Genomic DNA, 12406 nt, shown 5'->3' with positions numbered 1-12406 from the left:
GCTTCAACGCAACCTGCCCAACGGATCGTGAGCAAAGCGCACCGCGGAAGGTGACCGTTAAATGTATGATTGGTTGCTAGAGATTGCTCGGCAAGATCAACCTGGGTCGCACAAGCCCCACTTTGCGCACCGCCTGCCATCGCAGTGCAGTGGCGCATCGCTGAACCGCTGCACCACTGCGCCAGGAGTGGTATGAGGACCCTCAGGGATCTACGAAGTATAAGTAGAGCACGACAAATTCTGTATATATGGGCATTAACCCATTAAGCCATCGCATCATACCCTTACGTTGGAGCTTAAGTGACCCCTTCAATTATTTACAGCCGATTTCGAAGCTCCTCGCCACCACGGGCGGTGCCCATCGCTCAACTTCGCCCCGTCGGGGCAAAGTTACCAAACTCCGTCTTGACGGTCTCTCAGGAGGCTTGTCGGACGCTAATCTCCAAGAGCCACTGAAAAGACAAAGCTCCTCTCCTCACAATTCATAGCCATCATAGTTATGGTATCATACTGATTTTCGGGCATCCTGTCATGACTGTTGTAAGCGGGTTAACGGGTCTGCTCGCCGGAATTCTCTTACATTAAAACTACATCAGCAAGAAATTACAGCTTCACCGGTAAGACCTCTCTCCCCTCTCCGCTCCCCTTATCCAGCTTAATGACGGTAGCAGGCTCACCTCCTCTTTTCGCATTCTTCCGATACCACTCGAGCCCCTCTCTTCCCCCTTCTATTCAGTACGGTGGGTGCGCTAGCGGGCCCAACAGCATTCTAGAATGTCTACCCGTTCATACTCACCTTCTTCCCTGAATTCCAGGCAGCCCAGCAGAGCTCCCTTCTTCGTCTCGAACTGCTGACTCAGGCGACTGGACCCTAACACTGGGGTACCCTGGTCGCTCACATCCAGCGCACGCTGCAGATGAGTTCTTCCGGTGAAGGGATCCTGGATAACGAGACTTTCCCTTGGAGAGAATCAAGTTTATCCCGTTCATTCTGCTCGCACACTGCCACTCAGCCACACGATAGCAGAAGTATAACATCACACGTGAAATTATGTTCACGCCAACGTTTTCGAGAAATTTGAGTCACGCAGACGTGCTTGCGAATATTCCACGGCTAAAAACCTCAGTCTGACTTTACATATTACATACGTTGTCAGAGTGATATAAATTGAATAAGACCCAAATATAAAGTAATATAAAGAAGAGACTAGAAGAAGAACAAGGCTCAGTCTCCAGTCATTTACTAGACGGTACACAGGTAGTACATATTAGTGCGAAAGCACTGTTTCAATGGGTAAACCTCGAGCAAAATCATGCAATGTTTGTAAATTTTCAATGTTTGTTGGTTTCTACCAGTTAAGTAATTAATTAAAAATAGAGCAAATAAATATCCGTGACTGGAATCTGAAGCCAAAACGGCGCGAACGAATCCGCTTCGGTGGCCACTGTACGAGAGCACTATAGGCTATCGCCACAGCCGATCACGCCTCGTTTTAGACTGCAACACACTCTCGCGTTGTGCATTGCACATCTTCTTTTTCGTCAACTAATACTACTATCAAACTAATATTCGTGCTTTGAGCCATGTGGCGGTAGTGACAGAGAGATGCGCGCTGTATGCGTTGGCGTGGACAGCGTTGTGGCAGGAAAATGGCACTAGAGCATTACGCGTTGGTGTTGACAACATTGCTGCAGAAACGCGGCACTGGAGCATAGGCCGCCGGCGTACATTGGGTTAACTTACATTGACGACGAAAAAGTTGAAGACGTGCATAACTTTTTTATTATTTGGTTACAGGCGCGCTAGAGAGAGATCGAGATATATGAACGGAAAGGGAAGGAGGTTAACTAAGCGACACCATTTATGCTACCCTAGACGTGGGAAGGGGAACGGACGGAGCGAAACACGCACAGACACAAGGAAGGTACACGGGTCTGGGCGCTGAGACTCATCTACCTTCCTTGTGTCTGTGTGTGCTCTTTTAACGAAAGATGAACAATTACCGACTAGCCCCAAAAAGACGTTCTTTTAAACATGCATAACTGGCTCCCTGTGTCAGTGGACACCTCAATCGCTCTTTTAGGTACGTGGCGGTTGTGTACACCTGCAAAAAACTGCGGTTTCGCACATTTCGTGCTTAGCAATGCTATACCGTTGGCTATTTCTTTTTACGTCCTTCTATCTTCACTGCCAAAGCCCGTTATGCGCAGTGGCACGTGCTGGGACTGTTTTCTCTTAAATTTTCTTCTTAGTCCCAAAATAATTTTTGTCTCCGCTGCCAGCGCAGATGGAGGAAAACGGTCATTTCATACTGAAGTTACACCTTCATAAGGTTACCTTTCAAATGTATAAATACCTTTTTCTTACTGCTTCGAATAATAAGAAAAATATCTACCTAGTGCATTTTCTTGCTCCCTTAGTAGCGTTTCAAACTGGGCTAGCTGGTTTTTGCATGCTCTTGCACGTTTTCATGGACAGGAATTAGGTGTGAAATTACACAGAACATTGATGAGCAAACAAGGAACTCGAAGTTTATTCCCTAGGAGCAATTTCATACACTTCACGGTGAAAACAAAAGAAGCTCAAAACGCACAGCCGAGCCAATATCTCGTTTAACGGGTAAAAAAGCAGAGAAACAAAGATAAAAAGACACAAGAGTGTGGCCATATCGTTATCGAGAGGGAACTTTTCTTCTTCTCCGATACATGTTCAAAAAAATTCTTTTTCTTTCCCGGTAAGCCCTATCGATGGCTCGCCTTCACGTGAGCCTCCTTTTCCTGATCAGGGAACTGGAAGGCTTGTGCACAGATTCGGGAAAAAAAAAGTCTCTGTGTAAACGAACCATGTGCTTACCGACCACGAAGAAGGATTTCTGCATAAAGTATTAGCCAAGAGAAACGTTCCCTCTTTTTAACAGTACGAAGAAACTTTTGTGTTTATTTTCCTTTTTTCTTTTCACCCGATGAGCGAGTTCATGCTTTTGTATAGAATTTTGAGGCTGTTTTGTTTTCACCTTAAAGTGACCGAATAGAAGGGTGCCTGAGAATACACTTTCAATCGCTAATTTGCGTAGTAGTGTGCGGTGTTCTTTCCGCGCCAAGTCCTTTCCATGTTTCTGAAACAGCGCAAATACGGAATATATGCTATACGCTGAGCAAATGCACGAGGGGTGTAAAAATAAGTTTTGCGTGTTGCGTTGGGTTTAGTGACACATAAGCCTCTAAGGCTATTTTGCGCCAGGCTCAAGGTATAGAAATTAAGCTTTGCCACCTGGATCCAACTATTTTTGATGGAACTGAGATGTGTTGAATGCAAACGAAAACTTGGAATGCCACTTTTCCCTGGAATGCATCACCTTTCTATGGAATGCCCACCATGTCGATGTACTATCGCGCACAATATGACTAGCAACGTACTAGCGTGTGGCCGCAGCGCTTTCCGGACGCACGGTGGTGCCAAGAAGCGGCGTGCATGAAAACGATGTGGAATGGATTCCGCTGTTCCACCAGTCAGCCGCATCCCCCGCGTCGTCTGCTCTACGTAGTGTGAGGTCAATTGCGCCATACGTCTTGCGTTGTCACACAAATGTCGTCGAGCTAGGGTTGGCGATGCGATAACGCTATGCTTCTTTCAAGAGCAGACGACGCAGGGGAGAAGGGTCACTGCTGGAACAGTGAAGTCCTTTCCCTTTCGTTCCCAAGAGCGCCGCTTGCCAGCCCCACCATGCTTCCGGTAAGCGCTCCGGCCACGCTTCTGGGCGTTGCAAGTCATATTGAGCGCGATAGTACTTGCGCCACCAGTGCAGAGTCTGCTCATGTAGTAGTAAAAGAGTGAAGGCACCTGTTGATGACAGCACTGGCGCACTGAACAGCTGGTCTCTTTGCCAGAAGAGAAGTGCGTACTCTTCAGATATTATTCAATTTGCTAGTAGGCCCGAAGTCCAAAGGCGCGGCGTCTGAGTTGTAAGACTCAGGAAGACTCAGGAAGCTCTCTTTTTTTAATGCGAAAGCATTAGGAGGGCCATAAAGGCGGAAACTGTCCGTTGGCGTCTGTGTGAAACCTGAACCAGCCAGGTGGGGTTTAGGAGGATTTCCCTCTCTCTATCTGCCACCTGTCCACCGCCCCTGCAGCTTTTGTACCAGAAGACTTCAGTGCCTGAGCTCTGCATCACAACACCCTAAATACTGCCTGTCAAATTCAATGAGTGCTTGCTTTCTACATTACTACCTCGAATAAACTTCTCTAATTCTTGATGATTTATTTGCTCATGAGGAGCAACATGCACTTCTCTCCACGCTTTATGCCGCAATCACGCGGGCGCAGAAACTTCACCCGTCGATGCACTAATTTCCCTATTACCGTAGTGTTGATAAGACTCCAGTTGCCACCGCTGCATTGAGCGCGGTTAAAAAGCAAATATTACCGAAATCCGTACAAGGAGGATCATCAGTTGGTGCCCTCTATGCTGCGCCGAACCGAGTGGAAAGTTTGCGACGAGCGAGTAAACGGTGCGGGGTATTGGAACGAGAGCAAGGCGAGCAGGCTGACCACGAGGCTAATTTGCCGGACACTGTTACCGGCTCAAACCCCGCTAGCTTCTGCGTCGAGACCGCAGCGCCCTGCTACTCATCGAAGCGCTCGACAGCCATTACGAAACCAGCAGCTGCGAACATGGCAAATGACGTTTCGGTTAATTACTGCCTAAAAGGTCGCAGCCGGCGAGGGAGCAACAAAATAATGTCCGACGCACGGAGCCGTAGGCGTTAAGGAAACGGCGCGGACGGGGAGGGCGCGTCGCGCAACTTTCCGAGTGAGTGGCGTCGGACGTCGCCTGCGTGTGCACGAGCCGCGGAGTAATGGTCCATCGGCAAATGAGCGGAAGCTGGCCAGTCGGCCCAGGAGCGGCCGCCCGCCCTTCAGCAAGATCACGAGGTCAATTACGGCGCCCCGGTAGAAGAATGCGATCCTCGGTTGCGTCGTTAAATAAAGATTACGCCTGGCCCGAGTGGCGCTGCGAAGAGAAGACGTCCTCGCGCCGATCGCTCTCATCGGGAGCAGGGTCTCGGGCTCAAGGAAGAGGCACCCGCCGCCGTGTCCGCCTGCGCTGCCCTCCGTCAGAATACAGGCGCTCAGAATAAGGCGCTCAATGCTCGCCTCACTCCATCACGAGACGGAAGAATAGCTAATAATACGGAAGAGACGAATCGGAGGCGAAATTCGACGCGCCGTACCGACACAAAGAAACTGGCCGCATTTGGTCCTGTCAAATGGAATTACGGAGTGACGCTGTGTGGCTGGATGCAGCGAACCTGTAAATCGAGTCTCAGGGCTGGTTTAGGCTTCACACCCTTCTTGCAAAAGAGGAAAGATACAGAAGAACGAAGGCCTACTGCGGAGTCAAGCGGACGAAGGATGAAGGCACCGCAGGGTTGAGCGTGTTCTTAAGGTTCAAACAACGTCCAATCCCACAGTTCATTATCGATGCGCCCTGTGGGAAATCGATGAGCCGTACTTTAATGCACTCGGCGTGAATACGCTTCAAACAGTTCCTTGATGGTTATGTGGTTTAAGCTAGGTTTAGAATTTAATTTCCACCTAAGATTGCGAAAATTCTTGAATGATTACTTATCAGATCTTCGATGGTTTTGTGATGGCACCTTCCGTTCTGTCGTAAGGCCACGAAATAGCGATTGAACAGTGAAACCTTCAATAATGTTCAAGTCATTTAAGGCATATTTTATGACTATTTTGTTTACACTACATCCTTACGGTGGTTTAATTTACCCCTTTTCAGAGTGCTTGTGAGTAAAAATTAATGGACAGTGGTGCTTGCATGCGAACCATATAATCGTACCTCGTCGTGTTTGCAGTTTTCTACTGGCGTACCACGCCTGAAGTAAGTTACTTCTGCTTGTGAAATCTCAACTGATGCCTCTAGGAGGAGAAAAGTAATGCCATAGATATCATGCTAGAGGGCAGATTGGCATAATTTCATCTGTTAGATAAACACGTCGAAAGCGCAGCAACCAGACGGGAGAGAAAGAAAACTCTGCGCGTGCATCTGCTATGGTGTGCATGAACCCGTTACAATTGCGCCAATAGGATTAAGTAACGGGGGCAGACGAAGAAACTGAAAAGGCTAACCGAGGATATTTTGTTCTATTATTGGATGGCTGTTTACTAGGCCGTATGTCCCCGTGAGGTGCTCGTCTTTGCATGCTGAAAAACTGGAGGGGGCACTTAAGCAGGGATATGACGCGATAGCGTTAAAGGGCTTATGCCCATATGTGCGGAATTAAAAATTCAGGGGGCACTTTGGCTCTCTAAAGTGCTGCAAGGCGAAAGCATTTCCTGGCGCACTGTTTGTTTTTATTTACTTTTTATTTTTCATATTTTGTTTCTTTGCACTTTTTTCTTACTTTTATTGTTTTTACTTTCATTTCTTATTATTATTTTGTTTTTATTTTTGTTTATTTTCTTATTTTTATTTTTAGTTTTCCTTTCCTTCACTTCGTTCCTTTTATTTTATTTATGAAACCCATGCATTCACTAGATGCGCCTTTATTCATGCTCAAACCTTGAGCCTTCGTGGCGGAGTGGTAGTGTCTCCGCTTCAATGCCAAAGGCCCCGGTTCGATTCCCACCCTCGGCGCAGTTTCTTTTTAACCAGTGACGCCGAAAGGCGGACAAATCTGCCGACGCGTCTGTCGACACGGCTGCCGACAGCGTCTGCTGACGACAGTGTAAGGCATTTAAGGCTTTCGCCTTAATAATTCTCTACTTTACATTCATAGATCACTGGAAGTCCGGTAGGGCTTTTGAGACCTAGGTTGCTCTTCCCGAGCAACCTCTAGCGACCAGTCATGAATTCAACTGCCACCTTCCACGGCGAGTAATTTGGTGACAATCCGATGGGCAGATTGTGATGACTTCACAAGGTCACGTGTCTTAGGTGACCCACTTGCCCCTTAGGTTTCTTCTCTCGAGTTTTTCGCCGATTTCTCGCTCAGGGCCACTGACGCCGACGACGACATCGGCGACAAGGGACCCTTGATGCTACCGCGTTAAATGAAACAGGGTGCAGGGGCAATGCTTAACTACTAAATCACCTCTAGGGGCTTAACAGGAAGCGCTGCAGGCTTTCGTGATGCGAAAGGAGTCCGTTAACCGGAATGCCAGCTCCAGTGAAACCAACGATAAGGTCGCAATGGTGGGTTGTTTAGCCCTCGAAATCGGCGCCCGCATCATACCCAGAATTTAGAACTTTCGCTCTTTACCCAGTGAAACTGCCAACGTTTTTTTATCGCTGCCTCCTGGACTTCAGTGCGGACTCTGGCCAAATTCTGCACCATATTGCTTTCAAACTATGCGTCAGTTCGGAGGTATACCCGATTCAAATGTTTATTTATACAGTAGTGTCGGTGTTTTGTTTGTTTCTACTGAAATACTTGCTAATGATCATGACCATGCATTTTAACAAGCATTTGCAGCAAATGATAATATACCGGTCTCGACTGATGCTTCAAAACGCTAGTGCAACTGCAAAATGCGCCCCTGGAAGTACGTATTCTAGTAAGAAATTTTCTAGGGCTCTTTTCGGGGGTTACACATGTAAGATGGAGATGGAGGTAGATGTAAGATGGAGGTGGATGTAAGATGTAGATGTAACAGCGCTATGAGGTTGCTGGAAGACATGAGTGATGTAAAAAAAAAAGTTTTTTAAGATCGCAGCATGTGCTTTTCGAGGCACGTTTATTTTATTTATATTTTTATTTAGTTTTACTTCTTCCAATCGTAACTTATTCTGTCTGCGTAAAAAAGGCGTGCGAACTGCGATGTTCCGTGGTGAATAGATCAGCTACCGTGTGTAGTAGCGCTAAATAACGAAGGTGATTGCCGAAACTAGCGATGTCAAAGGCACGCTATAAATAGAATTTAATCACATATGAACTGTAGAGTTTATGCACAAAGTGCTTCAGGCTGGGTGTGATGCCGCTATAAATTTCAGGAAGCACAGGATAATTAATTATTCAGCATGGGTGCGTTCAGACAAATGAGATAATAGAGGTCCCATGACCATTATGTGTCGGCACAAAGGAATGGGCCCCAGTTTTGCAAAAACTATTTTTAGAAAAAAAATTTTACTCCACAAGAGTTGGAAAACACCGCTATTGAGATTTCGCAAAATTGGAAGTTTGGATGCATGCAGAAGTAAACATAATTTTGTCCCATCTAAATATTTTTTGACTAAATATATTAAACTTCTCTGTTTGAAACATAACCAAGAACTTTTTTGGCGTTTTCGTTTCCGCAGCGAAAATTTAGAAAACATTGTTCAAAAAGTTTTGCGTTACAAAAAGGGCACTTTACAGGACGATAATAGCACACGACAAAACAACACCATAACGCCGAAACTTTACTTTATATTCATTCGGTCTCTATACTTCTGCCTGAGAAAACTGGCACATCTAGAAAGCGACGTTTTTTTTTAGTTGCGCATTTAAATCTTCTGGAATTCAAAAACTGTAAAAAATGGCCAAATTTGAATCGCATATACAAGAAAACCGTCATCTGCGATTATCTTCGAAATTTCCCTGAAAGACATTTAGTACCCAGTAATCCTAGAGTCACAACAAATTATTGCGAATATAATGCACGGCAGCCGCCGTTGCAGCGCAAGCAATATTGGGGTCGCACACTAGCGAACGCCAAACAGCACGGCCAGAAAGAGCACTAGCCACGCCTGCGAGTGGGCGTCACAGATCGGCGCGGCTGTCACGTCTTACTTTCTGCCAGCTCGCTGCTCCCAGTCGGACACTGCGAAAGGAGCACGTGACACCCGCACCGCTGTGTGACGCGCGCTGGTAGGCGTGGCTAGTGCTGTTTCTGGCCGCGCAATTTCGCGTTCGCTAGTGTGTGGCCACAATATTTCTTGCGCTGCAGCCGCTACGAGAATGACATTATCGTAATTCTAAAAGCTGTTACGGATATTACTTGCGGTGGGCTGTAAGCATCTCAATAAATAAGAAGTCCAACAGTAACAGTTAAAAGCTAACTATTTCTTATTAGTCAACCAGCCCTCTGATTGCACTTCTTAGCTGTTGCCTCATACACTACGCTCTGACAGCACTATGCCGCAAAAAAGTGCGCTTCTAACTCAAGAGGCCAGTTTTTAAAAATTGCTGACAGCCTCAAGTGAAACCACGTGTGTGCGTAGGCGACCAAAGTTAGAGAGCTAATGTGCGCTGCAAAACGATGTCCTCTGTAAACAAACTGCAGAAAATAATATCGCCTAGTTGCACCTGAGGCAGCTCTGCTTGCGAATCGACCTAAAACGACCGACTACTTAAAAATGTCTTTTCACTTCCAGGCAGTGAGATTCATACTCGAAGTCGTCGTCCCAAGACGCATTAGCAATATTTTCGGTTGACAGTTAGCAGTGACACAAAATTCATATAGAACAATAAGTAAGCAAAGGTGTTATTAAAGAATACTGACACTTAATAAAGGTAAAATAACACTGAGATATTCATGCTATAGGAAGCACACCATTTTTTTGTGTGTGGCATTAGTGACAGACACTCGGAGAGAGGGCGCCAAGAGCGGGAACTCACTAACGTTTGAACGTGGCCAAAAAAGAAAATGACAGGAAGGTTAAGGCATGCTTAAACTACAGCGAAAGAACAGCCGGCAACACGAACTGGAACAGGTCATTTTGATCACATTTCACTTTAAAATGCGGCTGCAGAGTACGGCACTGACCAAGCGCGGCGTGCGGGTGAAGTGCAGGGTGCGACTATAGGAAGCACTGTGCACGACGAAAGACGCACGCTTGATTCATATCGTTGTTGTGCATCATGAACTGCCCCTTTCAATCCATTTTTCCCGGCGCTGTACAGGGCCCGCTTGAACGTAACAAATTAGACAGTCTAGTTCCCAGTCTAGCCTTATTGGCGGTAGACCAAGGGACTGGAAGTGATCTAGAGCACCCGTCCCCCTCCCCCCATCCTATATACGAGGAAAGGGAAGACGTATAACTTTGCCGGTTGACACCTCAACCACGCAGTTAGAGTAACACGAACGCTAGCTGGAAGCCACCTTTGAATACGCGTTCGTGCCTTTCCTTACGTCACGGTTGAGGTGTCAACTGGCAAAGTGAGCCAGTTATGCGCCTATGGGGCAACAACAACTACGGGGCATTTCCACAGCAAGAAGTTGCGAAGAATAAATGATTTCTACAGGTCCTGGGAGTTGTCTCTTTAAGTAAAGCTAAAGGTCATTGTAGGGGGTAAGGAATGCGCAACTAATGTCAAGCCTCTCTATTGTCACCGATTTGTTGGCAACGTGGGTAGCTACTAAAAACCTGAGATAGTTGCAACACGCACTAAGTGAGGCGTTTCACTTCAGTACGAGCGTGCGTGAATTATTTGTAGCGTGTTTCACTTTCTTCCTCTTGCTGTGCGCTCAAATAAAAGCGACGCATCGTTTTCTTTTCCTGACAAGACTTTACGGCCTTGAGAACAAAGACAATCTTTAGCGGAAAATGCAGGCTGTTTACAGGCTTAACCTGGGTAATAAAAATGCAATGAGCTCACTTAAACTTGCAATAGATGCTGCTACGCAAGTTTTTTTGCTGAAAGAACGTCGAGCCATGAATAAATATAATCAGAGAAATATGTGTGAGTTTGTTCCCACTGTCCAGTGCTCAGGTTTGGACATCACAAAAAAAGATAGCGACAGTCAGTGAAAGCCAGTGATTCGAAAACAACAGATTCGAAAAACAACAAGTAAAACGCAGACATGCACTCGCCGCAAAAGCCATTCACGAGGTTTCGTTTAGACCCATGCCTCGAGCAGCATAAGGCGCCATGTCGTGGCGAGCAGACCATATATGTGACCCTGCCCCACAAACGAGCAACAAACTTCCAGCCCGAGGGGGGCATGAGTCGCGGTCCGAACACGCCACAACGTCCGCAAAGAACCCAGAAGGTGTGGAGCGGAGCCTGCACGCGGAAGTCACGTAAGCATCCGTGTCCTGTCGTGCGTTGCGCATTTTGGGGTACTGCATTGCTGAATTTCGAATAGAAAACGACTTAAGCAAGAAACATTGACGCGGATCCGATGAACGCATGCTTGGTCGCGCTTGCCAAGGCCGTCGCGGTTTGCCACACTTGGAGTCAACGATGCGAAGAGGTGCGTACTCCTGGTATGTGTCACACCGCGAAGAACGCCGATGACGCCACGCAAGAGCGGGGACGGACGCTACTCTGTCTCTTACAGAAAACGGTGTTGGAAGTTATGGCGTGGGGACACCGCCTTACAGCGCCGCCAGCTTCAACGCTTCACGCTGCGCAACATTCGGCAAGCAACCTTTCAGCATGACGCTGTGGCGCAACATGCGGACTCAGGTGCGTATTAGCTGCTGATGCCACTGATGAGTTCCTCCAGCCAAGTTCACGTTATGCTTCATGCATTGTACGGCCGCTATCAAGCTCATAACGGCACTTCCGGCACTAACTGGCTAATCTAGAATGTGGAAGAGGCGTCTGACAAGTTTTGTGTGCGTCACAGAAGCATAGCGGCTGAGCGTGACCGCGATAAGGATACAGAGTGTACTATGGTGAGGCTGACAGAAGGGGCTCACCAGCACCATTGGTGTATCGCGGGTTGCAATAAAGATATATTCGTTAGAGTGTGCAATAAAAGTAGATCAGAATCATAGTGCCCCGCCCGCATCGCCTATTGCCCAACAGCTACAGTAAGGATACAGTAAGAGGGAGCCTGTTGGCGCCTGCATGACGGTGGACGTGGACGCAAATGAGCCGTTGATGTAGACGTAGCAGTTGAGACGGTACCAAGCAATTAACCTCATTCTTCACAGCAGAACATTTAAGAAGTAGCTATGTATATAAAATTTCCTCTGTGGTCCTGTATTTTGTGTTGTCACGCAAAAAGGTGCAAATAATTTCGTGCGTGGTTGCTAAATACGTGGTGAAGGTCTAGTATGCTACAGTGATAGGAAAGCGGGCAGTACACTCCAAAACAGCAGCCGAAAGCTCATCTTGTTCTGGACAAAAACAGTTTGCATAAAATATGTGTTAAACCTCTCTTAGTCACCATGGCATTTTGTGATTGTGCGATAAGGCCAACGTGCATTTCCGAGTGGTAAAAACATTACGCGCAGCCCTTGAGTAATGCGGTGTTAAGAAAGTATTTTGTTAATTTATTGTACTTGATTTTCAAATACTGCTTCTTCTTCTGTTAGAGACATTCCCTGTTTGTTATTTACGAACAAAAAACAATACTCGACTGCATTGAGGAAGCTGTAAGTTCTACTCTTTAGATGGCTACAGTGACCGTGCACTTGACAAGCAGTGATGCGACGGAACTTCCGACTTCTGCAGG

At 46.8% G+C, this 12406-nt stretch overlaps 1 protein-coding gene across 1 annotated transcript in view; it reads left to right on the top strand.

Annotated features, from left to right (window-relative positions):
- Window positions 1–11310: 11310 nt before the first annotated feature.
- LOC149351768 (uncharacterized) overlaps window positions 11311–12406 on the top strand; it is a 76188-nt gene continuing 75092 nt past the window's right edge. Inside the window, exon 1 of the mRNA XM_089575643.1 lies at window positions 11311–11409. Coding sequence (XP_089431769.1) covers window positions 11380–11409 — 30 coding nt within the window. The 5' untranslated portion in view covers window positions 11311–11379. The remainder of the gene's footprint in view (window positions 11410–12406) is intronic.

The sequence above is a fragment of the Amblyomma mixtum genome, chromosome 3, assembly GCF_055824585.1.
Source record: "Amblyomma mixtum isolate Tamu chromosome 3, ASM5582458v1, whole genome shotgun sequence".
Lineage (NCBI taxonomy): Eukaryota > Metazoa > Arthropoda > Arachnida > Ixodida > Ixodidae > Amblyomma > Amblyomma mixtum.
This window is presented reverse-complemented; position numbering and strand designations above follow the sequence as displayed.